The 27,393-nt window shown below is 30.9% G+C and overlaps 4 protein-coding genes across 5 annotated transcripts; 1 reads left to right on the forward strand and 3 right to left on the reverse strand.

Moving 5' to 3' along the window:
- Window positions 1–4,705: 4,705 nt before the first annotated feature.
- On the reverse strand, window positions 4,706–8,120 carry LOC101492940 (pentatricopeptide repeat-containing protein At1g73710). Its single transcript, XM_004490740.3, has one exon. It carries the CDS (start codon window positions 7,973–7,975, stop codon window positions 4,967–4,969), a length of 3,009 nt encoding a protein of 1,002 aa, XP_004490797.1. The 5' UTR covers window positions 7,976–8,120; the 3' UTR covers window positions 4,706–4,966.
- Window positions 8,121–10,172: 2,052 nt separating this feature from the next.
- On the forward strand, window positions 10,173–11,055 carry LOC101493272 (uncharacterized). Its single transcript, XM_004490741.4, has 2 exons — window positions 10,173–10,376; window positions 10,466–11,055. Exons 1-2 carry the CDS (start codon window positions 10,274–10,276, stop codon window positions 10,933–10,935), a joined length of 573 nt encoding a protein of 190 aa, XP_004490798.1. The 5' UTR covers window positions 10,173–10,273; the 3' UTR covers window positions 10,936–11,055.
- A 2,535-nt stretch (window positions 11,056–13,590) lies between these two features.
- On the reverse strand, window positions 13,591–16,868 carry LOC101493592 (uncharacterized). Its single transcript, XM_004490742.4, has 3 exons — window positions 16,510–16,868; window positions 15,230–15,467; window positions 13,591–14,060 (listed from the first exon to the last, which is right to left on the reverse strand). The coding sequence occupies exons 1-3, from the start codon at window positions 16,759–16,761 to the stop codon at window positions 13,912–13,914; spliced, it is 639 nt and encodes a 212-aa protein (XP_004490799.1). The 5' UTR covers window positions 16,762–16,868; the 3' UTR covers window positions 13,591–13,911.
- A 685-nt stretch (window positions 16,869–17,553) lies between these two features.
- On the reverse strand, window positions 17,554–20,360 carry LOC101493910 (zinc finger protein 4). 2 transcript variants are annotated; one of them, XM_004490744.4, is made up of 3 exons: window positions 20,222–20,360; window positions 20,006–20,099; window positions 17,554–18,706 (listed from the first exon to the last, which is right to left on the reverse strand). In XM_004490744.4, the coding sequence occupies exon 3, from the start codon at window positions 18,621–18,623 to the stop codon at window positions 17,820–17,822; it is 804 nt and encodes a 267-aa protein (XP_004490801.1). In that variant the 5' UTR covers window positions 18,624–18,706; window positions 20,006–20,099; window positions 20,222–20,360; the 3' UTR covers window positions 17,554–17,819. The 2 variants fall into 2 exon arrangements, with proteins under 2 accessions (XP_004490801.1, XP_004490802.1); XM_004490745.4 differs by lacking the exon at window positions 20,006–20,099 and having other exon boundaries at window positions 20,222–20,359.
- Window positions 20,361–27,393: the final 7,033 nt, after the last annotated feature.

The following is a 27,393-nucleotide window of genomic DNA, read 5'->3' on the forward strand; positions in this document are numbered from 1 at the left end:
AAGCAATAACATTCTTGTTTTTCAACAACACTTTTCTATTAAAATAACAACTGGACATTGGGACTACTAACGATTATATGAGTTGTCATCAGTCTTCATGAAGTCTATAAAAGGAACCTTAAGGTCAAGGGAATATAAAGAGTTTAAAGTGCAAGCAATCAATCACTTAAACAACCATTCTTGAGAAATCTAAGGCTCTTCAATTAAGCAAAAGCTCGAGCTTTGTTTGACTAGATTTAAGGATCTATTTGCTGAGTCTTTTTGCTGATAATCAAAAATCAAACAAATGTTGAGTGCATTCTGATCCATCAATCCTTTTTAAATAATTTAATTTGAAACTCAACACTATAATGTTGAAGATAATTTGAGTAAATTGTAAAAATCTTTTTGTGATTAAAAGGTAACTTGTAAAAACTCTCTCTAGATTGAAAGATAACTGATTGAAATCATTTCAAGGTCAAAAGGTGAAATATTGTAACTGGTCGAGATTGATCTTAAAAGTTGGTGTGAAAAGCAAGAATATTCTTGTTTAAGCACTTTAGTGAAAAAGCTCACAATTTGTGAGGACTAGACGTAGCCCACTTGGGTGAACCAAGATATATTAATGTGTGAATTTCTTTCCCTTATCTCTATTTATTTTTTACTCACTAAACATAGATCATGTATGAAAATTTTCTTTTGATTTCACTAACCAAGAACGTTATGCTTTTGTTGTGTTTAAAACTAAGATTGATCTTAAGATAATTAAAAGCATTAATTAATTTTAAAAAGAGGAATCACAATTCAAACCCCCCTTTCTTGTGATTGACATTATCATTTCACTTTCAAGATTAAAAGATGAATGTTGTGACTGATCAAAGTGTGACAAGAAAAATAGTGCAAAGTATAATGTTATGGTGTTGAGCACATTGATGGATAATCTCACAGATTGTGAGAACAAGACGTAACCCCTTTAGGTGAACTAAGATACGTCTTTATGTAATCTTCTTATTCATTCTCTATATTCATCTTGCACTCACCAATCACATTTCATTTGCTTATAAACTAAATTATTTTTATTTAAACTAACGCATCTAGAACGTTACAGAGATTAACTTATTTGAATCAAGATTGTTCTCGAGTTAATTAAAGTTAATTGCATGAATTAAATTTTAAAATGAATCACAATTCAAACTTCTTTCTTGTGATTGATATTGCTACTTCAAAATATTATTTGGTGTGGCGGTTAATGAACTTTGAAAAGATCAAAATTCTTTTGTTGTCTCCCAAAGTACAAAGATGGAGAGTGATTTGTAGCATTACATTTTTTTATCAAGTTGACTTTATTCATAACTCTTCGATCAAGAGTAATGTTCTAAAGCATAACTTGATTAACCCTAATAATAAACATGGATTAAACCTCTTGTGAAGGTTATGAAGATGAACGTTGATGATGCTTACACCCATAATGGCGAGTTCATATGTGGTTTCTAGTACAAAACGGCCTCAATTATCTCTTTATTTACTGAAATGTGGTCTTTTCGCAGTGATGTTTTATTGACTCGTGATAAAAGTATTCATAATGTTATTTTTGAAATTTACTCCCCGACTGTCCTCTCCATGATCAAGAAATACTATACTTAGTTTATTCACTTGCTTATCCTCCTCAAATAATTTATCTCTATATTGCATAGGTGAACTGAACCTACTCGTTTAGTTATTCTCCAAGATAAGCAAATATATGTGTTCATTTCTTAGTTCAATTGAGTCACAATGCTTCTTTTTTTTGTTCAAATAGTGTACCTTCCTTTTCTTTGTTAGATTCATTTTTTATGTATGATGCTAAAAATTATCATTATCAATTTTCATTTTAGTTAATATAATTTATTTTTAATAAAAAAGGTGAATATGTTTTAGTTGAATGTGAATTTTTTAAATGACATCAATTTTTAACTCTACTTCAAAGTATATAATACTACACTTTTCCGTAAAAAAAATACTACACTATGAGATATGTGGCATAATCTAAAACATACACCATATATTAAGAAAATTGTTTTTATTTTACATATTTTAATCAATAATATGTTATTTATTTTTTATTCATTTTCATCAACTTAAACTTAGGCAATACAACATACGCGACATCCGTGGACAGTATTTTATGTTGGGGACAGGATGTGGAGATGGAGGTGTTGATTCTACCTCGCACCCAAACCCATCTCAATAATAAAAAAAAAATGCATTTTTACATTTTTTTAATATATGCATATACTCATTCATTTTATTTATTAATTAATTGTATATTTTAAATTTTACTTTTTTTCTCAATTAAAAGTGTAAACTTTATATAATTTTATTTATCACTGCACAATAATTTTTATTTTATTATATTTATTATAACAAACAAATTTTTTATTTTATACATAAAGACAAGGTGGGAAACCCGACTGCAATCCGGCGATGATTTCAATTTCTAACCACAATGATAAATTGAGCATGGCGGGGATCCAAAATCCACCCCTCTCTATTGCATACCTACTTGAACTTTGAATATTTGCTAACAACCCAATAGGTTATTTGAAATCTTAAAAATCTAAAAAATATTACAATCCTACAAACTTTCATGCTATAAATCAATTAAAATTCAAACATTAAAATTCAAACATCAAAATCTTGATTACAAAAGTCTTTTGAAAATCTGCAAAAAAAATTTATGTAAAATAATAGTTTAAAATCGAAATCCAATGCACCCTCTTACATATATTTTCTTTTTAATTGAAGAAGGCAGCAACTCAAATTACTTCTATCTTCATTATGCACAATTTTTGCGCATCCAATTTAGGTTTAACAAACAAGTTAAGGTAGATTTTTACCTCACACCCCTTTAATTACCCAACTTTCACATTATCTTCAAAACACCCACTTTACCCTTTTCTTACGAAAAACAAATCAAACCTCCACAAACTTCATGGAATTTCTACAAAACACAAACTAAAATTTCACGAATAAATTTCAATTTGTACTGAAAAACTTAAACTTTTAATTTTCTTGATATCCATTTGTAATTTAGTAAATTTAAATTGAACTTTTCAGAACACATTTGGATTTGGAATCTCGTAAAGGTAGAAGAATTTTTCAATTCTTTTTTCTTAAAAAAAAAGCTATTCACTAATGTCTTAGATATAAACTCAATCGTTATCATCAGTATACAAGCTAGCTTTCAAATAAAACAGAAACAAATTCTTACTTAAAAATGCAAAGTAATCATGCTTAATTAATTAGCATTGTAGAAAAATAGGTCAATGTATTATTTAATGGAAAATAAGCAAGAATAATGTTGTTCATCATGGTGAACTATGCAAAGCTACGCCTATGCGCATCGACCCACAGTCACACCGTGAAAATCTTATTCCCGAACACACTAAATAATAGAGTATCAAGTCATATGCAGTTGAACTGTTCTATAATCCAAAGAATTGCTTACACTTATTCACATATAAGTTAAATAAACAGAGGCAAAGTAATTTGATTGTGATTAGTCTAGCTTTTGTTGCTAATCAAGGTGTTGAACTCACTAACAGACGACCCTGGTTTAGATGTGGATTTGTATTTTGAATTTCAATTATGCAATAGGATAAAAAAGTGATAGTTCCTTTACATGATTGATTCCGTAATACCTCTTGATAGGAAAATGAATTTGCAATCATTATTGGATTATAAATAGATGATCTGAACAGTTTCTTCCTAATGAGAAAGTTAATAAGAGAAAAAAAATGATACTAGAGAAGCAAGTTAGTGGATGTATTAAAAATAAGTGTCCTGATTAATCAAACAACCGATTAATGCAAAATCCCTATATTATTTTCTAATGTATAGCTTAACAATTCATGCATCATTGTATCATATAGTAGAACACTGATATATAAATGAGAGAGAAATCCTTACCTGGAGTCTATGTTGTTGTCAGTCTCAAATAGCGGCGTGAAATGCCGAACCTCAAAAATGAGATAGCAGATAGTGGGATGACTATTGTGAAGGTAAAAAAAACAGTATATAAACTAAATATAAAATACAAACAATATACAAAAAATACTAAAAAATAGCAAAGTACACAAAATTATAGAGATAATCATACTTAATAACCAAAATCCAATATCAAAATCAAGTTCTAATGGTAATCAAAATCAACAAAACATAGAACAGAAAATAGAGCAGAAGAAACAGAGCTACAGAAAAACAAAAACAACATAGCAAGAACAAAATGATGCTAAACGGAGCAAGAACAGAACAGAACAATGCTGAACGGAGCAAGAACCAAACGAAAAAACGACAGAGCACGAACGATGGCAACGAAGCAAGAATGAAACAGAGGAGCGATGCTAGACCAATCCCTTTGTGAGTTTATAACAAAGAAAATTAGGGCTTAAGTGGGTGCATAATGACCCAGATACCCCTAATGAAGAATAAAAAAATAAAACTACCTGCATTTTTTAAAAAGCCCTACAACGAGTCCATTAAATGGTCAGGCTAGGATAGCAGGTCACTATTTGCGGCCGGGAGTGCTGCCACCGTTGAACGCATTTTTCTGGCCGGTGGCGTCACAGCTAGTCTCTCCACTGCACTGGGAAAGAGGGATTGCGCAGGGATTGACAACAGAGCCAGGAGTGAGAGCATCTCACAACCCAGAGGCATGCAAGAACAACTGTCAACAACTAACAAACAAAAGGGAGAAAATAAAAGATCGTATTGACTATTGAGTTCTATTATGCATCAGAGTTCAGACAAGAAACTATTGTCCATCTTTTAGTAACATTTTTGTGATTCTGTTTTGTTTCTCATCCCATATTTTGTTCCATCCTATGACAACAAATACTTCTGTACATCCAATCCCTTATATTTTAGCAAAACAAACCCTTAATATGATTAAATGACTACCACAATATATAGACAGTATTGATGTAAGAAGAAACCTCGACTTGGGATGTTACAAACGTGGAGAATCTCGATCAGAATTCGAGTCATATTCAGTTTCACTTTCAATGTCATACTCAGTTTCACTTTCAATGTCATACTCAGTTTCACTTTCAATGTCATACTCAGTTTCACTTTCATCTTCATAATATTCTGAGTTTAATGTGAATCTCATACCTTGACTAACCTTCCTATTGCAAATTTTATAGGCACCCATAATAGCCTTGAACAACGACTCGCTCCGCTCGATCTCTCCATATTCTAAAAGGCTATGTATCTTTTTTACACCTTCAACCATGCCAGCTTTTCCATAACAACCTACCAGATTAATATGAGTTACAATGTCCGGTTCCACATGCTTATCCCGCATTTTCATGTATATATTTAACGCCTTGTCAACATCTCCAGCTGAAGCATATGCATAGATTGCGACGTTATACGCTGAAGAGTCGAGATCAATCTCAGATTCTAAGAATGTCTGGGCAGATTCTAGTGCCAAAGTATGCATACCAACTAAAGAGTACAAAGCAGTGTAGGTTGCTTGCGAAGCGTAATGTTTACCCTCTTGGTAAGACGACTCTAATTGTTCCACTGCTTCAACAGGAAACCCTCCCTTCTTTAATATAGTGAATAACACTTTAAAAGTACCGCCATTTGGCAAAAGCTTCTTAGATACCATCATCTCATGTAGTAATTCACCACACTCGTGAAACTGTCTATTGACAGTGTAACACGCCAGTACCTTGTTATATGAAACACAATCCCCCAGTAAACCCAACAGTTTCATCTCCTCGGCTATCTTGATGGCCTCATCGATCAGGCCCACATCTTTATAAAGATACATTATTGTTTCGTATGAAATACTATTTACCCTACCCATCTCTTTCAAATTTTCAAAAGTCAGTTTCGCTTCAGATACCAAGCCGAGATCGGCAAGTGAGGTGATCATACTATTACATGCAACTAAATCAAGACCGCCTTCCATTTTCTGCATCTGCTCATAGATGGACTTCACTCCTTCCAAGTTGCCAACCTTACAATAAGACTTTAGTAGGGTTGATAACACAACTAAATTTGCTGATAATCCAGATTCTTCCATCAAATGGAAGTATTGAAGTGCCTCGTCGAGACTACCGTGTTCTGCAAATCCATTTATTAGAGATCCATACACAACCTCATTTGGTTTTACGCTGGCTCTTAGCATTTCCTGGTACACGCTGACTGCGTCAGAAAGCTGACCAAGACGAGCATAGCATCCAATAACAGCAGAAAAAGTTTGACAATGTGGCTTAAACCCCATTTCCTGCATTTCAACTACAAGTTCCCTTGCTTGGTCCACTAAATCAGCACCAGATAACATTTGAATAATAGAATTATAGGTACTATCGTTGGGCCAAATCCCTTGATTTTGCATTTCTTTGAAGAGAAAAACAGCTTTCTCATAAAGTTTTGCTTTGCCATATGCTTTGATCAAGACATTAAACTCTAAAATATCCCTTGTCTGTCCAGTCATGTCCCTTTTCCTATAAAACATATTCTCCGCTTCGGCCCAAAATCCCTTCTCAGCAAAAGCATCGATAATTGCAGCACATATAACAGACGATGGTTCCTTAATCATTTGAAACTTCTGAAGCAAGTCATTTGCTTTATCAAGATCTCCTTCATTGATATACATCTTGACAATACCAGGAAGAGAATGTTCATCGACAGAAACAGAAGATTTCTCCATTTCATCAACCACAGATTCCACAGCATCAACCATATTCTCCGTGCACAATGCACCGAGAAGAGCACGGTAAGTTACAACGTCTGGGAATAGCCCGACCTCTCTAATCCTTCTATAACAAGAAAGAGCAGCATTGATATTCCCTGCATTAGCATACAAGGACAAAAATATGTTATAAGTTCTAGTATTAGGCAATATACCCTTCTCTTCCATTTTAGCAAGCAGAGATTCAGCTTCAGACAAATTGCCATGACTTCCACTAATAAAGATCATTGTATTAAAAGTGCAAGTATCCACCGCCACTCCAGATTTCATCATATCAGCAAAGATATCAGCCGCGTCTTTCAGCCGCCCAGCCTTGCCATACAAATCTATCAGGGTATTGTAAGTGGTAGAGAGTCGAGGTTTCTGAGGAGCATTCTCCCTTTCCAACGACAACATACCATTAGAAGCCTGAGTTCCTCCACCTGTCTTAAACAGCTCGGTGGAAAGAAACTGCTTAAAACTAATAGGCACCGGTGATCTAGAACCATTGATATCAAAAGTCGAAGAATCGAAATCAAGATCATCTAAGTCAACTTTGCCAACACACCAATTCTTGTAAAACCTATCAGCCCTATCAAACTCACCAACATCTTTCAAAACCTTAACAACAGTACTCATGGTAACCTCATCAGGGAAAAAACCTCTCATCCTCATATGCTTAATCCACAAAAGAGACTCGTTAGCAAGACCACCTTTGCCATAACAATCAACAAGCATGCTATAAGTATTATTCGTAGGCAAAACATCATTTTTCGCCATCTCAATCCAACATAGTCTCAACTGATCCCATTGTTGAGCTCTACCAAGAACCCTAAGCACAACATTATAATGAATCACATTATGAAGATACCCTTTCTGTGATTTGAACCACTTAAATACCCTAACAACACGTTCCCAATTTCTCTGTTTTCGAAGAATGATAGTGATTTCTTTTGGACTAAGATTTTCAACTAAGGAACCATCAAGGGTATCTTCAACATCATCTGACAATTCTAATGACCTCAAAATTGAAGTTAAAACATTGTCATAATCTTTGGTTTTTTTCTTCTTCTTATTGTTATTAACGGATGAAAATTTAGTAGGTAAAGGTGGAGTCTGTGAGTGAAGACAAGTGAGAGGGGGACAAACCCATCTTGGATTACGGGGTGGAAAATGACCCAGGAGAGGTTTTGTGAAAACGTTGGTGAAAATTTTTGATGAAGAAGAAGATAGAGAAGAAGTACTTACAGGGAATTTTTCTGCACACGACATGTTTGATTGTTTGTTTGTTTTGATGTGGTTATGGAATTGTGGTGTTGTTTGAGAAGAGGGAAGAGAAGGGAAACTGTAAGAAAAAAAGGGTTTAAGGGAAAGGGGCGTGAATGAAGTTTGAGAGGGTGGCACCAATTTTAGCGGTAATTACAGATTAGTAGATTTTTGTAATGTCAACGATATTGCATATTAGTCCTTCACGAATCACGAATTTGACCATGACGACTACCTATAGTTCTTTTGGTTCTTGGTCTAGTAGAGACACATTCAATGTAGTGACCTCAATATTGGAGGTTCAAATGCATATATATTTTAGTCATTTTAATTATGTTAAATATGTAGATATTTTATCGTTTAATGCTATTAATTTAGATGTTGTGATTTTGTTTTATAAATTTATTCTTTTAAATTTTTAACGAATTTATATTTGTGTTATTCTTGATTGATATATTTTTTTTAATTTGAATGAATGTATATTACTTTTGGTCACAAAAAAGTTTTCTATGTACATGTTTTATTTTAGTTGATATTATAAAGGTTAAGACTCTAAGGTTGTAGTCATTTTTATGATTTTATTCCAAAATTTTATAATATTCACATATTGTGCACCAACCAGATGTGTCACATGTGTTAGTATAGTTTTTATTTATTAGTTTTCCAAAATGATGATAAAAGATTGATTTTGGGTATTTGACTTATTAAAATTTATGTTTAAAGATGCAGTTTTTGTCTCCCTATGTTTACCGATTCACGAAATTAATCATTATATTTTAAAATTGGCTTAATTGCAGCTGTGGTCCCCCTATTTTAGCTGAATCGCGAAAGTAGTCCATCCATTTTGTTTCTCCCCAGTTTTGGTCCCCCAAACAGAATTTTAGTCCAAAACTTGATAAAATTTTTAGTTTTTAAAGCCGTACTACACCATTTATGATCATATATTTCAAGTACAATTGTTGCAAATAAGATCTTGAGGCATTGTGTGACTTAAATAAATGTAAAAAAAATGAAATTTTATCAAGTTTTGGACCAAAATTCTGCTTGGGGGACCAAAATTGAGGAGAAACAAAATGGGGGGACTACTTTCGCGATTCAGTTAAAATAGGGTGATCAAAACTGCAATTAAGCCTTTAAAATTTAATAGTTTAGATATCTCATTCTTACTTTTTAGCTAAAAAATGACGATGCGATATTTTAAATAATGTGACATATGATAAGATAATGTAAAATGATTAACACTCATGAAATTGCATTAAAAATCTCTACAAATTTAACTTTCAATTTTAGAAATTTTTTATTTTTGTAATTTAATTATGACATATGAATAATTAATGAATCTAGATGATTCTATATCATAAAATTATGTCAAATCATTAACAATATGTCAAATCTTTATTTTTTTAATTTAAAAATATAAAAGAAAAAAAAACTGTCAACTTTTAAAATAAATGAACTAATTTCATGAAATTGTGAAAATAAAAAAAATTAAATCTACATGTAAGACTTAAATTTATCCACACATAATTATTTATCAAACCCTATGATAGAATATATGACATATTCATTATCTATTTTCAATGAATTTCTATAAACCCCCTTAAATAGTTTGTGAGAATGAATCATAGTTTATGTAAAAGCAATTTTACTTTTATTTTATCTTTTACCATCAAGATTACTTACACATGAATATTTATACAATAAACACAAACATTTAATTAAGTATATGTTTGATTTTGTGACGATAAAAAATAATTTTGAATGAATTGATTAAAAGCAAGTCGAATGTAAAATAATCTATGTTTGAATATATTTATATAAAATTAAATTAAGCATCCAAAATTATTTTTACACCTTTAAAATCAATTGGCTCCAATCTCAAAATCAAACTTAGAATAATTTGTTTATCGAAATGAACTTCTATGTTTGTAACATCTTTTGTGAAGCAAACTAGATTTCTTGACTCGCTCACAAATTTAAGTTGCAAGTAGGAGACTAACCTAGTCTCATCTATAGATTTCCTCTTTCTCACTTGGTTAGTGGTGTTTTGTTTAGAACAAACGAAAACGCGATTCCTTCAAAAACAGAACTATACTTTCTTCATGAATAAAAACGAGAAAAGACGAATCTATCCCCACATATATCCGGAATCTTCTAGTAAGTTTGTTTCTTCTGTTTTCCTAGTAGTATAGAATAACGACGCTTATAACAATAACAATTGCTCACTGCGTCGCCATTGTTTCACTTTCACCACAAACACAACAAAAAGAGAAACTAATTTTTTTTTTCCTTAAAAAAATCAAAATGTTCGGTGTGGTTTTCCCAAACCGTAGTTTCCCAATGGACATCTCAACCTTCGCACAAATCGACACTTTCCATTGGATCCTCGACATGAACACTTTCGTTGGTAAGTTAAATTAAATTCTTTAATTTCATCTCCCCGCGCACATTAACATCTTCCACTTTCAACTAACCGTTCTCCTCTAACTTACGCAGGTGAAGCGTACGATCAAGTCAGCGAAATCTGCATCTTCCTCATCAACAATTTCACTCTCCCACCGGACAAAGCGCTCGCTGTCTACGTTCAGTCGCCGGGATCACCGTTCGTCTACTGCGGTGCCGTCACTATCGCCCGTCCCTCCGCCGTGCTGTCTCTACTTTGGCCGGAGCCTGGTGCTGGTGACGTACAGCCGCAACTGACGGCGGACGCTCAACCTTTGTCGGCGAAAATAGGTGTTTCGGTGGAGGATTTGGTGTCTCTGCCGTCGATTGATGTTGCCGGTGAGAAGAGGATTGAGCGGTTGGCGATGAAAGTTGGAGAGAATTTGTTTAACTTTATGCAATCATTTTGTGGCGTTGATGGATCGAAGTTGATTGTTCCGATGGATATTTTGGATCGGTGGTTTAAGAAGTTTCAAGAAAGGGCTAAGCGTGACCCTCAATACTTGAAGGGTTTCGCTTTGTAAGTTTTTTTTTCTCTCTTTTGTTTTATTTAATTTTTGTCTCTGTTGAAAAAATGTTGAAAAATAGAAGAAAGTGGTTTCTCTTGTGTTGATGTGATTTTAATCTAGATGTTTTTTAAGGAATCAAGGTTCATTTCATGCTATTGTGTTATGTTCTATGAAGCACATATATTGACCCGAACACGAGATTGCCGTGTCAATGCAATGCTCCTAATAATTTAAGAAAATAAATGAATTGCACGTAATCAATATATCGGAGTCGAACACCGACACGTGTTAGACACTGGGACATTGTCATCAATTAGAAGTGTCGTTGCTACGGTGGTTTATGTTATGTTGTGGTTTGTTTAGATAAACAACTTAAATTTAATTAAGCTCTTTTAGGACAAGTGCTTATATCATACAATCACTTATGTATAAGTTATTTCTATAGACTCCATATGAACTCTATAATTCAACCAATCCTATAAGTTATTTTTATAATCTATAAGCTAGAGTTTGTCGAAATTAGATGAAAATAGTTTATGAACCTGATATTATAAATTGTTTCCATAAACTCTTACAAATATTGTGTCAAATGTTTATGTTGGTGGATAAGTTCAGATAAGTTGTTCATAAGCCAATCCCAATGCAGCATGAATAGAACAATGTGGGAAGAGTTTGTAGGTAAATGATAATGAAAATGCAGTTTTTTTTTCTTCTTTCCTTAATTTGAATTTATAGTTGTTTGTGAATGTCTATAGTACTTGAATGGTAGACATTATTCCAATATGCTAGAGTTATTAGTTCAAGGTTAAGGGCTTGGAATATGATAAGTGTTTGAAAGTTTTATGTTGTTGGTGAATTGGTGATGGTTGATAGGTAATGTGTTTAATGCATGTTGATGATGGTGCTAAATCATGTTATAGTTTTTACTTGGAGGAAAAAAAGTATATTTTTGGTTATGATACTGAAACATAGATGCAAGGGTCAGTTAAACTAAGTAGGATCCTCTCAGAACTCAATTGCCATAGTTTGTGATGTGTATAAAGCCACTCATTTGAGTCATTTCTACAACTGATGACATAATTAAACCTGTATGCACTTCTCCATTAAACTGGAGAAAATCTCAACTCCAGTTAAACAGCATAGTTGACATGGGTGCTAGTTCTTCTCTTTCTCCCTCTTGAGAACATTTTGATTTGATTGGTGAAAAGATAATGCTTTTAAAGAATTAGCTGAATCAAGAAGCAAATGTTGGGGGTAATTGTTGTGAGGTTGTTGGAGGATTGGCTAGAGTCTGCAGAGTTAGGAAGCTTATAGGAGCATTGTAGTTATGAAAAGGTTTAGTTTAAACATGTTGGAGTGGTATTGATAATCATTTAATAGTATTTTAATTTTGTAAGGCTTGGTTAATGGTTAAGTCTAGTTAATGTTTCATGGGATGAGGCATCTAAAGGTTGGTATCTCTAGTTGATAAGGCCTATGTATAACTCTTCTTTTGGCATTATAAATGGAATCAAAATATGTGTTCTGAAGACATTATCTGTTATAGGTGGCTTGTACTTAATCTAAAGAATTGCAAATATTTGTGAATTGGTGATATGGATGCATATATTTTTGTAATTAGAAAGTTGAATTAGACAAATGAGACTGAGAAAGGCCTAAAAATTTGCCAAATGTCAAGGAGTGCCCTGATTAAGGAAACTAAAATGTTCATGTGTGTCAGATCAATGTTGTTATGGTGACTATATGCTGCATTATAACTTAATCATAACTTAAGCTAGTCTAGCTTATATCATCTCTCTTTTTATAGCCATTGGGCTGTAGTTTCTCTGTTGAAGAAAAGTTAACATAGTTGGGATATCACTAATTAATGTGATGCTTCTTAACTCTGACTTTCTTTTGCTGAAAAAAAAACTTACATCCCGGGGAAATCACAGAAAATTGGTATTATTGCAATTAAATACCTACATTTTACATAGCAATTAAATTCTGAGGGGCCATATCAGTAATGGAATAATCTAATTATGAGGACACCTTTAATCTGTCTTTCTAGAGACTAGAGAGTAGAGAGGATTTTAAGTTGAAATTTGTTACTTGTACATATACACTCGAATATTAATTGGTGGTTTCATATTTAATTGCAAATGACACAACAAAACAAGTCTCTTTTTTTTTTTCTTTTCATGAGCTGCACGGCAACTTTCCTTTGTTTTTTTTTTCTTGAATGTGTTTAGCAAACAAAACACCAATTTGTTTTCTGCTTCACATATGTTTTTCTCTTCCCGCCAATTTTCCCTCTCGAGACAAACAAGGCATAAATATTAATATCTCGTGTGGGAAAAATTTGATTACCCAAAAAAATCATCAAACTTCTCCGTTGGTTGGTGCAAATAAATTCAAGCAATCAAAAGTGCTCAGGAGAGCATGGACAGTCGAAACAAGACTCTGCACCATTTCAGATCAATTTCAATCATACACCTATACAAATTGCAGACCCAAAATGGCATGTTGGAACCAATAGATCAATATTTTAACATTAACAAGAGTTATATTAAAGGTTATAATCACGTGTTATCTTATAATAGGATCATGCACTGTGGCTTCAACTGAATACCCAAATGTTTGTGATAGCTACACTAATATCGCACATACACCTTTGATAACACAATGAGAGAAATTACAACTCATTCCAGATATTACATTATTAACCACATAAATGCAATTTCATGTATGCTATAAGTTGTACAATACCAGTTAATAGCGTAGGCTAACAAAGAAAAACCACAGCTTTTTCAACCCTTAATTGAAACACAATACATACAACCAGCATTGTTTATCAACACTGCTCTCAGCTCATAAGTACAAAGATAATCATAGCCATCTAAACCAAACCATGAGAAGAAACTAGGAATGTTCCAGTCAACAAAAGAAGCTTTTGCCGTTCACCACTTGCGCATGCAACTTAATGTATAAGCTCCTATGTGTGATCAACTCCTAATCGGAATGTTTGTGTAAAAGGTTGCGGCTACCCCAAGCAGAAGAATAAGTTGAAACAGCAGAGCCAGTCGCACTTAATGAGTGTTTTGCAAATCCAAGGCTCTTTCTAGTTACCAAATATACAGTATAAAAGAATCCAACCCATCCTGGTTCACATTTTTTTCATGTTCATGCAATACAAGTGTTAGCCCAGAGGAAAAGGAGAAAATAAAAGAGCAATCTTACATAAAATTCAATCCCAGAAAGCTAAAAACTTAAAGCATTGCATTAAATTTCAGTGTGGAAAGAGCAAAATCTATTGTCATGTTATAGTTATACCACAGAACCTCTGCAGTGGCTAGCATATGCAAACAAGTAATGAACCTGAATTTCCAGCAGTCGCAAAACAATGCAGTCATTACAGTTGGTGAATGTCAGCCATTGGATGGGGATCGGCTACTCGTATTATATAACTTTAATTTTAGTAAATCAGGTATAAAATACAATATAAAATACAATTTAAAATCCAAGCCATTCAATTTTCGTCTTATAGCTGAGATCACGACTGTTTGAAATGTTAACTGCAGTGAATCAATTTCCAATTTGTGGAGTTTGGTTTACAAGAAAGAATTCCATTAGGCAATTTTGATATTCAGCAACTTTATGACTGACACGTCTGGCAGCACTCAAATAATTAACAAAAAAATCATTTAGTCTCCAACGTGCATTAGGTGATTAGAGAATTTTGAGGTCAATATTAATCTATGTAACATAACACTGGCGTTTCATGTTGAAGGTGTGTGTGAGTACCCGACGTGATGGTGTCTGACACTCGTACGACACTGACATGTGGTTATTTTTAATCCCCTTATTTTCTCAAATTATTATCGGTATCTACGTGTTCGTGTCGGCACGGTGTCTGGTGTCCATGTATGTGTCTCAGTGTCTGTGTTAATGCTTAATAGATGTCAACAAGATGTGTCTGGTGTCCATGTACAATTACATACAAAACTGAAAACATTCAAGATATCATGAAAATGCATGCAGTAACCAGGACACACACAAATACTTCAGGAACATTCATGTATTGTTCTAATTTCTGTACAAGGTAATGCAACAAACTAGCACGATCATTGATCTGAAATAATGCTAGTCTTCAACAAAAGGAAACAGTTCAATTGAAATTCAGAATCTTTTTTTGACATGTACCGAAGTCCAATTAATCTATAGCCTTAGTCAAATTAAGCAACCAAACAAAATATTCATAACAATTCAAATAGCAAACAGGATTAAGCAATTAAAAAGGAAAGAATAAGGTTGACAAACAACCAGTTACCTGTAGTAATCACAATAGCCACGGTTGCCCAAAATGTAACTGTGGAAATAGCAAATATGGCTACTGATAATGCTCCGATATATATTGCAGTCACTAAAGCGAAAAAAAGAGCCAAGAATCCTCCAGCTACAGCCAAAGAAATGAGAAGGGAGACAATAATGGCATTGATAGTTGCAACAAGAATGACAAGCAGAAAGGTAAGGAGTCCTGTCAAGGCAACAAGAGCAATTGTCCCAACCTGCAGAAATTTGAAAAACAAACCATAAATATTCAACTAAAAGGATAGTTTTAAGATACCCCATTATCTTGACTTGATGATTACACAAAAAATATGGATATCTGTGTGCTGCTTAACAATATCGTTTAGGATGATCTCTTGAATTGGTATCGAAACTTCACAAAACTGATAATGAAATCTTACCGACAAAAGTATGAAAACAAAACAAGCTTCTATTCCATGCTTTAAATGATGATAATTCTATCACATGAAATAAAATAAAAAAATGCATACAGATACGCTGCTTCTAATCATAGGATCGTGAAATTATGATTAGAGCCTTAGCATTATATTTATCATACAATTACTTTAGAACTTTGAAAAGTAGAATGTTAATCATATTAATCCTTAAATGATAAAATGTTCGCAGTACATACATGTGTATTTTGTCAATTAAATTAGTTCTTAAATGTGTATTTTCCAGGTAAAATTAATTTTAAATGTGCCTTCAATGAATTTAATCAAGTTTAATGGGAATGCACATACAATGTAAAATAGTTTTCCACTATCATCTAATAAAAAACCACCATTCTGCCATGTCATACAGCAATTTTCGAAATATCTTTGTGATTTGGCGGAATACAAGACACTCATTGAATGCCAGTGTTAATCCCTAATATTTTCTCAATTTAATCCCTAATAGAATCCTTCAGTTAGGAATAATTTTACTTACAATAGATTTTACAGTTAAGAACATTACTTATTCCATGATCCGATTCTTATTTTTTTGACGAACTAATTTTAATATGGAAATATAAAAATATTAAGAAGTCTTCTATAATCAATTAATCATTAATCACTCCTCCGAACAATCATTAAACGAAAAACAGCTTAAAATTTTGCACATCATTAATTAGAAGTATCAACATAACTGAAACTCAATTCAATTTAACGAAAAAATGAGCGAATTGAAATGCAATGTAGAACATGAGAAGTAAAGTAACAAATAGTGTTTGTGTTGTACTAGATTGAATTGAAATAGAAATGAAAGAAAGAGAGTAACCGAAATTAGAAGGAGAGGGCGGAGGGGAGAGCCTTGACGAGACCAGAGAAGAAGGCGTCGAGAGTAGTTTCTAGAAGCTTCGGGGATGAAAGGAGAGAGAGAGGTTTTGATCCGAGTTGCGGTATAAGAGGGTTCGGATATTAGACTATGAACGACGTCGTATATGTTTTCCGTTGTCGTTTTCTTCTTCTTGTTCTCGTTGTTGAAGCTCTGTTCTTCTTCTACAACTACTCCGTTTTGGTTCTCTGCCATTTTCCGTTTCAGATCCAACTGAAAATCGTGTTAGTTAGTTGGAGAATGGAAAACTTCAAAGCAGATAAATTAAAGTAATCAAGACTGGAACAGTGCGTCCCTCGTTTTACTCACGACTATTTTGTTATATATTATTGTGTGAAATCTCGTTTTTGTCCCTCACAGAAAATCATGTAAAAATTTGATGGATAAATAACCCTATCCTATGTTTGGATTGCGTTGTCATGATATTTAATACGATATTCAAACAAATTTTAGGTATCTTTTTTCTACTATGGTAATATTTGGGAATAATTTGATTGCAAAAACTTTCAAAAACATCTAAATAAAAACGATTAAAATCACATAATTTGTCTATTTGCTGATACTTAACATTCATTTTTTCAATTTTCTTCTTTCTTTATTGAAAAATTAAAATCATATAGTTTGTCTCTACATATGAAGTAGATTTATCCATCACCTTCTAATCATGAAATAAGTTTGAGTGGAAGTTCTTCAAGTGTTTATTTCTATGATAGAATTATAATTTCTTAACTAGTATTCTAGTTAAAGGGTGCGTTCGTCCTTGAGAAACATATCCACTCTTGTGTATCTTGTTTGAAGAAAATATCTTCCATTATTTATTATATTTGTCAATTCGAGGAATTACCACAATGGACTAAGAACAACCAAATAAATGAGTTGAACATTGTATCTTCGTCAACAACCTTAAACATTAAGTATATATATGATCATCTATGTTATATATTACTTAAAATAGACATTTACTTATACTTAAGGCACACCGGCATATGGTAAACACATAAGACATAAGCTCCAAAATTGTCCTCATAGAGCTATTATACAATGAGAAACATACAGAACAAAAAACCAAAGCAAGTACTCCTAATAGAAAACTAAAGATGAAACTAAAAAGAAAAATCCAACAAATGTAGCAGCAATCAATCTAGCAATCATGTTCATGGCCCTTTTTTCATGCATGTCTTACTATACAATAACATAACAACATTAATGCAGAAAACTCAATTCAAAGCCAAATCTACAACAAATAACCTCCATCAAAGTTTCAATGTCAAATCTGGTGTAGAGTTTTCTATGTCAACTACACATGAATTCACATTCACCTCAGTAGCAAAACTCAAACCTGAATTTCCACTGAGTATGAAATTCTGTTCTCTATCACCAGACGCCGGTCGAAAACTACCGGGCCACAACAACTCCGACTCTTCATCTTCAACGAATATCGGTAGTCCAACACAAACTTGTTCATCATCAAATCTTGTATTGTTTTTCACCTCATGAGGAAAAGGCCTACTAATTGTTGGTGGTGAAAATCCATGGAGCATTGAAGAGTGTGCTTTTATTCCTAATGATCTAAAAGAACCATGCAAAGGTAATGAAGCTAAACTAGCATACCTTTCAGAAAACAATCCAATTCTCATAGCTCTTTTTGCTAATGTTCTTTCTCTTTTGTGTGCATTTTGGTGTCCACCAAGAGCTTGTGAGCTGAAAAACTTTCTTTGACAGTAATTGCATGAGAAAACTCTTGGAATGGTTGCTGAAGTAGTTTGTGACACAGTGTTAGCAGGTTCATTGCTGCTCTCAGAAGTGCTTGAGACTGAGATTAATCCTATTGAATCTTTTGATGTTCCTAATAACTCATTGTTCTTGAAATTTAGAGTTAAGTCAAGAGATATATCATTTAAATTAGGATGATTATTGATATCTATTGGATTTGTTGTGATGGAAGAGTTTCTTGAGGTTTCTTGTGTTGATGATACATTGGAAGCAACTTGGCTGGTAACTTCTGCTTCATAATATTCTATATAAGCTTCCACTTCAAGATCAATGTTTGGTTTCATGATTAGTTTGAAGCTCTAATTTGCAAAATAGATTTCAGAATGTTATATTATTTCAGATCTTGGAGCGAAAGATTTGTTTTATCCTGCAATTAGGACAATACATCAGTTCATAGTTAGTATTCATCAAACACCAGAAAATATTGGTAATTGTTGCTATCAATTACTATAACTGAACATAATCATCCTACTCCCCCTGGAATAAAATATAAACAAAAATGATAATTGAAAAGTTGATATATCTAATCGTGGTCTTTTCAGTTACATCAACTTTCAATTACCATTTTTGCTTATATTTTATTTCAAAACATTGTAACACAATTCCACATTCATGTACGTGTTTTGTGATGAATTGCCTTGACAAACGAGTTTCGCTGCGAAAAAGATTCTTACTAGATACTTAGAAAGATTTAGAAATCTGTATCTGGTCGCGAATTATTGAAGATTTGATTTGGTGTAGATTCCATAATGAGAAGTAATGGTCAACTATTTTAATTATTTTCAAAAGGGTTTGGATCCATAGGGGGACTATAGTTGGATCACAAATTAATCTCACAAACAAGACTCCTGTTCTGTTTTTTCAGATTTTTCTTAAGAAAAATTCAGCAAAACAATAATGCTAATTGTTGAATATGAAACATTAAAAAATAAAAATGATTGGATTTAAAGTGGAGCCAAGGAATGATTCCTATTCAGATTGAAGAATACAGTTAAGGAACTATTCCTGATTGAATAATCACACATGCTTTGTTTTGTTGGCCTTATATTTAGCCAGTGAATAAAAAGTGTAATAAAGTAGCTAGGAGACATGCCATGAACTTCGCTACTTAACTAATATAAGATGTTTTCTCATTTCATCATGTCTTAAGTATCATAAACGATCCAGGAAATCAAATTCCTTTCTTTGTTTACTCTAACATGTAACCTACTAACATCTAATTTGAAATCAACATGAAATCTTTTATTTGGATTGTTACTTATTATTTATTTTTAAGAGCCAACTGACTTAGTGCATGATTCGATTAACTGTGAGGTTGACAAAATCACAATCTGCTTATGTGATTTGGACAAAAACTATATTTTTTGTAACATCAATAAAATCACAGCGTCACCAAGATTTTACCAAAATAACCGTCAAGGCTATTGGTATGTAAGTGAAGGTCAAGTTTTAGATTCAATAAGAGATAGAGTGACTTCATTTGAGAAAAACAAAAACATTAATATAGAGAACTAAGAACATCAAAATATTCAAAACAAAGAACTGCATGCAGATATATACTTGTTTCTTATTCTTCCTTATCAATTTTAGTATAAAATATAGTAATCTTCCAAGACTTTCATTCTATAAAAACAAACACAAAGTTTTACAACAAAGAAATGCTTACTTTGGAGATAGTTTAAAGATGAAAACTACTTTGAAGCCTTTGCAAGGGAGCCATATTTTAGTGGTAGCAAAAATATGGCAAAATGAGGTGAAATCTACAAACCAAGAAAGGCTTTTTAAGATAAAGAGAAGTGGAAAAGTAAAAAAAAAAAAAAAGAAGATTCAACAAGTAGTTAAAAATTAAGTACAGAGATGACAGTAGAAGAGTACTGCATACCTTGTCAAATTTCAAGATCAAGTGAAAGTAGTTTGCTTCTGAAAATCACTTAAACACTGCTTTGGAATTGGAGACATCTGTTTTCAGTGTTGCTTTTTTTGCTATGACTGGTTATGAGAAGACAGAACTGGTTCTTGTGTTTTTAATGTTTCTGAAAGACTAATAAAGGTTAAGGAGTGTGAAGTTAAATGTTTTTTAATTAATAAGTTCAACCCAAGAGGTATAAAAAGTTGGATTTGAAAAAATATTTCAGATTTTTTTCACTTAGTCTAATATAATTCGAGAACAAATTGTACCGGCTGTCGTACGTAAAATGAGATAGTAAAAAGAAAATATATATATATATATATATATATATATATATATATATATATAATTATAATATTTTTTTGTCTTAGTAGTCTCTCCAATTTTATCTTTGACTATTAAATTAATCTGACGATTGAAATATAATATTTTTAATTATTAGATTAATCTTATAATTAAAGTGTGATGAAAAAAACAACAAAAATAGAATAAGATCCAAGTCATGATACACATTTTTGTCTCCAAATTTTGGGGAACTTTGAAGTAATGGTTGCAATTGTTGTTGTTGTGTGACTAATAACCTCATTCCACTAATGAAAGTAATCTCTTGTAATTAATAACTACATTAAAAACATCGTTTTCTACAATAAATTTATAATGAGTCTAGCCTTTATCTTTTGTTTTCTTCCCAAAATTCCAATTTTGGGATTTTTAAAGAAAGCTAATAAGTAATACCATGTTTTTACCCACTTACCAAGTTAAATCTACAGTAGGGTTAATTTATCGTACATAATATAAGGAAGAACAAAAAAATAAGGCAAGAACACTGTGTGGCCATTATTTCCCACCAATGATTCTCTAACCTTCTCTTTCTTTGTCCCTCTCTCCCCACTTCAAATGCATGGGGTCAGCTTTCAAAGTTTCATATTTGCTTCCATCTATCACGTCTTCAAGTATAACTACTATAAATAATAATATTATTATCATACCAAAGTATATATAGTTCATATAGTATGTACTATGATGGACTATGTTCCGTGCTATTATTGGATGCATGTATGTAGTTAGTAATTGCATAACTTTTTTATTTAAATTAAATGGTCTAAATTTTAAATTTGATAAATTTTATTTTAAAAAAAAATTAAAAACTATTTGAGGTAAAGACCATCTAATCGAGATCAAGCGGTCATATAATTATTGAATACTTACTGTGAGCAACTTCAATTAATCCAAATTATATCATCATTTCTTTTTCAATAGTATTTTTTAAGAACTATGATATATGATTTTCTTAGTAAAAGAAAACTTCTTTTTTTTTATGAAATATAACATAATTTTTTTTCCAATTAATAACTACTCAAGTTACTCATAGCAAATAATAGACCAAATGTCCTTTTCCCAACAACCATTTTATATTTACCAACTTTACCCCCTTTTTTATCCTTGAAAATTTCCTTGATAGTCACAATACCCTTTTCTTTAGAAGTTTATTATAAAACAATGAGAGACGGCAATTAAAGCATGCAAAAACTAGTATTAGTTTTTCTTCATGTCTAATATTGTTGGCCAATCTTGTTTATACATTTTAAAACGGTCAAAATAGAATTTGAACATGTGTGATTTTTTATTTATTTGTTGTTGCTAAGAACATGTGTGGTTCTTTGTTGAGGGAAAAAGGATAACATATTGAACCATTGCATAGGATGAGAAAGCCAAGTGGGCGTTTTTTTAAATAAAAAAACAAGTGGACATAATCAAGCTATCAAAATTAAACGAAGAGTTTCTTCTGATGTGTTTATATCAAATCAATTCAAATAAAAACTACAAATTGATATAAAAATCAAAATCAACACGAGACTTAATATTATATTATTTTTAGGTATTTTTTTTTTGTTGTAAAAACAGTTTAAATTGAATCAGATTTCGAATTATTTTTTTAAAAAATTGAATCAAATCACATTTATAAATTTAAATACTTATTTATTTTATTATTAGTATAAAATGTAATAATTTATTCTTTTCTATTTTTTATTTTTTTATCAATACTTACTAGTTTAGTATAATATTTATTTATTGACTATTTTTTTATTATATAATAAATTTTACTATAATTAACTCACACAACTGTAAGGTTTCAGTTTCGAACTCAAAATAAGTTCAACTTAACTAACAATATGAACATTTGTCAGTTGAGATAAAACTTAAAAATATTTATCAACTATTTTATATGTTTAAATAATAACTAATAGTAATTATTCCGTAATGTAAATTTACCATACATTATACGTCATAGTATATCTGATGATGTTTAGTAACATATTATTTAATATATATATAATATAAATATAAACAATTATACATCATAAAGAACTAAATTAATTCATCTAGTTCAAATTCTTTTAGGAAATATTTCAAATTAAATAACCTAATTTATCTCTAAATGGATTCAAACTGAAGCGCGAACCTTTAATTTCTTCCATGGCCCTCATTAGTCTACATCATTTTGTACAAGGGTTTCTTAGAAGATAATGGGATGGTCCATTATTCGAGGCATGAAATTATGGAAGCATCATGGCCATAGATCCAATATTTGCTCTTTTCAACTTGTAAGAGAAACATTTTCTTCCTTTGGAACTTAAATTTCAACCACGCGAGTTGTCATCCAATTGTTTGCGAGCACGAGCAAGAATAAATAATTCTCACAAATCCATCATGCTACCAAACTATCTAACAATACCATCATTCATAATTCTATAGTATATAATATGCTTTGAAATATTTACAAGTTCATATTTAAACTTACACATGGAATTGTTGAGCAGGACTTGTGCACAATTATTATGTGGCTATCCATTAAAGTGATTCAATGATAAACAAGTTCAGCTTCTACTATGTCTCTATTTAATCAATAATTTAAACTTACATGAAAGCATATGTGGGATGTGATAGCTTTATTACTCTCAATAATAATTAATTTATGGGTAAGCCCACAACAGAAAAAAAAATTGTGGCTTGATGAGTAATGTTGTTTTTGACTTGACTAGTATTATTATATATTATGCATTAATTTAAATATTTTTTCAATCATTAATATTCTCTCCAACTTTATTTATGAGTAAAAGTTGTCATAATTTTTTGACCTTACATATAAATAAAAATCACTAAATTCAATTTTATTATATTATTGTTTTGAAAATACCCTATATTAATTATCTTATTTTTCAAGATAAGTGCATAATTTCAATACAAATTCCATGTAATAATTATTTAAAAAAAGTAATATTTTAGTAATTATAATTAACTTTTAAATATATACTAGTATAAATTAGAAAACTTTATTTATAATAAAGTGGGAGGGAATACTAAAATATGGTTGGTGGTAACATCAATTATTATGCGGGGGCAAAGTAGAATAATATATAGGTCCTATTTAATTTGGCTAAAGTATAATTAATATAACGGGCAATTGTCAAAGTTATATATTATTATTTTCAGTTAGTTATTGTATATATTCCTATGCATCAAATATATTTTTTATTTATTGTTATAGGGTTTGAACCCCTGGTCCGTAATAAATCTAATTAAATTCTTAATTTAAATCAACTCATCTTATGTTAGTATCAAATGGTTTATAACGAATCCAACGTTGATTTAGAGTATTGCACAATTACAACACTGTTTGTATGCAATAAAAAAAAAAATCTAAATGCAACACATAATCAATAAAATTTTGGACAAGATGTCTACAACACATGGATTATGGATATGGCATTTTTTTTATATAGATAAATGTTAATATGTTAGTTAAGTTAATTAGTAATTTTATCTCTAACATTAAGAGTTCAATTTGAACCATAAATGCACTCCTTCGACAACTTCAACTGTTAGATCAAACTACTTGATCTACATGTATATGGTTTGATAAATATTGATAAATAAAATTCAAACTTTTAAGTGATTACTTCCACTTATTTAACCCCTGTTTTTGACACAATTTTGCTAGGAAACACATGAGTTAAAGGATCTTGAATGAATTTTAAGCAGAGGTCAGAAATTTAATTCCGAAAATTAAACTAACATAATCTAACTTACAAAATTCGCTTATATATTAGTAAAAAAACATTCAATTATAAAAAAACATGAATAAAAATAGAACTTGGAACTGAATAAAAAAATACTACACTGAAATTTTGGAATAATATATATAATCAACAATAAACCACAAAAAATAATTTAAAATTCATATATTAAATAAATCAATGAGCGAAAAAAAATTCACAATAATCCACACATTTTTTGAGGAAACAATAATCTACACTTATACAAAATCTAAATTAAAGCAACAGTAAAATAAAAATAAAAATTGACAATAGTTATGTAGGAAAAATTGAGTTTTATGACACTTTAAACATTCAAATTTATCCATGATCAAATCTATGATAAATTGACTAATAATATATATTTTTTTTTTTAATATGAACAACTACATTATTTTCAAGAACTTCATCCATTTTATTTATAAATATTGTCTTCACAATTTATATTGTTAAAAAAACTCTCTCTTTAGTTGCTATATCATGTTTCTGCTAATTTTTGTTGTTGAATAAGTATATTTTTTATATTTAACTATCTTAAATATATATATATATATATATATATATATATATATATATATATAATCTACTTATTCATCAAATAAAATTCATATTTTGGAGTAGTTAAGACTACTTCGTAGTTATGTGTGTTGTATAAATTATGTGAAATAATTGGTTTTAAACAAATAATTGATTCGTAAAAATAAAAAGAGTGATTACTTTAAGGTTGTCACTTTAAGATTCCACTACTTGAAAAAAATAGAAAAATATATGAGATATTTTTCTTTATATATACGCATCACTATATTTGGTTTATTATGTTTGATTAATTGTTTATCTACAAAGCATCAACCATATTGGCCAGAGAATAATAGTTAAAATTAGAGTGAAACTTGGAGAAAGAATATTAGAGCAGCACTTGTCTAAAGGGCTGACAAGGCAAAGCTTATAAAAAACTAAATCTATCCTATAAAAAGTACTTTATGAAGAATATAAATCTTAGCAAAATTGGATCTTGCATCATGCTTTTGGGTTGAATTACCAGCCAAAGTTAAACATAATTATATAGCTTAAGCACATGTTCAAGGAGAATTAGTATTTTATCACTCAAAAAGATAGAAAAAGTAGCATGGTGTAGTAGAGAAATTAAGGAAGGATTGTGAATTGGATTTCCTATTATTATGATAGAACACTTTAACTGATTTTAACCGTCTAATTTTTAATTAATGATTGGGATCATTTTAATTTAAAAAGATATAATTTTCAATCTAAACCGTTTGATATAAAATTAACGATTGAAATTTAAAATAACTGTTTGAATCACTTACCGCAGAAAATCCAAGTCTGGACATTATGCTTCTTAAATTAAAGCAATTTTTTATAGCTTTGTTCACTTAAAAGTAACTCTTAGGCTAAGATGATACCTACTAATTAGGCCATTAAGGCCTAAGCACATGTACAGAGTATATAAGTGATTTTCTAAACAAGTTCAGAGAGTACTATGAGATATATATTAAAAACAAAACACGAGAACCAATGCAACCTAGCCATATGTTTGATCATAACTCATAAAATTTGTGAGGAACATTAAAAAGTACATAAAAAAATATTAAAATACATTGGAATATTACATTCTCTGGAAACTAACACAAATATAAGACACTGCCAAAGACAAACTATAATTTAATAAATTATGTATATCTATTACTTTCTAGAGTTTAATAGACATAGATTATCAGTATAAATAATTTTATACCAACAATTAATATAAATTTTGTTTCTATTAAATGTCAATGATATATTGTTCCTATTGCATGATTTTTTTTTTATCTAAAATTAATACATAATTTTTGGAATCAAATATAAAAAATAATCACAAAATTTTCTCATTTAATTTAATTTTTCTTTATCATCGATCTAATTTATTAGTTATGAAAAATAATTTAGACAACAAACTTAATTTTTTATTGTGATTGCATTGATTAAATGTGATTGTTATTTTTTTTTTAATGTATGTAATTTGATCCATTTTTGTTTATAATTTATTCTAAGGAAATATACTACTCACCACATTTCCTTAGACTCATGTGATTGAGTTTAAGTGGTTAATGAGTTTCAATTATGAAAGAATTTTTTGGAAGAACATTTTTTTTTGTTATAAAATATTTTTGAAAAACTGTTATTGTCACTGTTACTTTAGGTTTTTCTTTTTTAAGACTTGTTGTGTACTATCTAAAATTGTACAAACAGTCTGGCAACAATGACGTCTCCAAGTTAAAACAACTCAATCAAAATTGTATTGGACTCCTATTGCATTGTAGGACCTCTTCAAGCATTACACTGTCTGACATGGCACTAAGATCACTTGCAAACCAAAGAGACTATAACACTAAGACCACACTAAAATTGAAGAGATAGTGGTATTAGGAGCACTCTTTAACTGAAGGGACAATAATTTATAGGGACACTCTTAAACCGGATGGACAATGGTATTAGGATCACTATTCGATTGAAGAGATCCTTAAAATCGGAGGAATAAAAAGAAATGGAAGAAATGGTTTGAAAGTACGTCAACAAGAAGAGGGAAGAGAAAAAGTTAAAAATTACATCCAATTTTAGTACGTTTTTTTAAAAAGATAGAGCATTCTATTTATAACGATAAAAAGAAAAATGGTCAGAAAATAAAAGATTCATATCGAGTGATTGTTAAAAATAAAATAATTTTAATGAAACCTTAGTTACCTTCCGATTGAATTGTGAATTATTAGAAAGAAAAAGAAAATACTACTAGTATTATTTAGTTTGCTAGCTTTTGTTGTATCACATAAATGGCACGTGACCAAGTGACACTACAACTTTTGGTCATGACAGTTAGAGACAATTCCATGTTTCCTTCGTTTAATGTAGTTCCCAAGAAGCCGCTAGTCATCACCACCTTAAACCTCCAAAACAAGCACAGATTGGTCCCCTACACCACACACTCTCTTATTATAATGTCTCAATGCATAACTTAATCAGCATCTCTATCTAATCTAATGCAGTATGGTATTA

The sequence above is a fragment of the Cicer arietinum genome, chromosome 2 (assembly GCF_000331145.2).
Source record: "Cicer arietinum cultivar CDC Frontier isolate Library 1 chromosome 2, Cicar.CDCFrontier_v2.0, whole genome shotgun sequence".
Taxonomy (NCBI): Eukaryota; Viridiplantae; Streptophyta; class Magnoliopsida; order Fabales; family Fabaceae; genus Cicer; species Cicer arietinum.

What these genes read in the sequence shown, in the direction of transcription:
- LOC101492940 (XM_004490740.3), bottom strand. Translation starts at nt 7,975, where the DNA reads ATGTCGTGTGCAGAAAAATTCCCTGTAAGTACTTCTTCTCTATCTTCT.
- LOC101493272 (XM_004490741.4), top strand. Translation starts at nt 10,274, where the DNA reads ATGTTCGGTGTGGTTTTCCCAAACCGTAGTTTCCCAATGGACATCTCA. An exon ending in CGACATGAACACTTTCGTTG is followed by an intron (nt 10,377 to 10,465) that starts GTAAGTTAAATT and finishes TAACTTACGCAG; the next exon opens with GTGAAGCGTACGATCAAGTC.
- LOC101493592 (XM_004490742.4), bottom strand. Translation starts at nt 16,761, where the DNA reads ATGGCAGAGAACCAAAACGGAGTAGTTGTAGAAGAAGAACAGAGCTTC. An exon ending in GCCCTCTCCTTCTAATTTCG is followed by an intron (nt 15,468 to 16,509) that starts GTTACTCTCTTT and finishes AAATTTCTGCAG; the next exon opens with GTTGGGACAATTGCTCTTGT. An exon ending in GGCTATTGTGATTACTACAG is followed by an intron (nt 14,061 to 15,229) that starts GTAACTGGTTGT and finishes AATGTGAACCAG; the next exon opens with GATGGGTTGGATTCTTTTAT.
- LOC101493910 (XM_004490744.4), bottom strand. Translation starts at nt 18,623, where the DNA reads ATGAAACCAAACATTGATCTTGAAGTGGAAGCTTATATAGAATATTAT.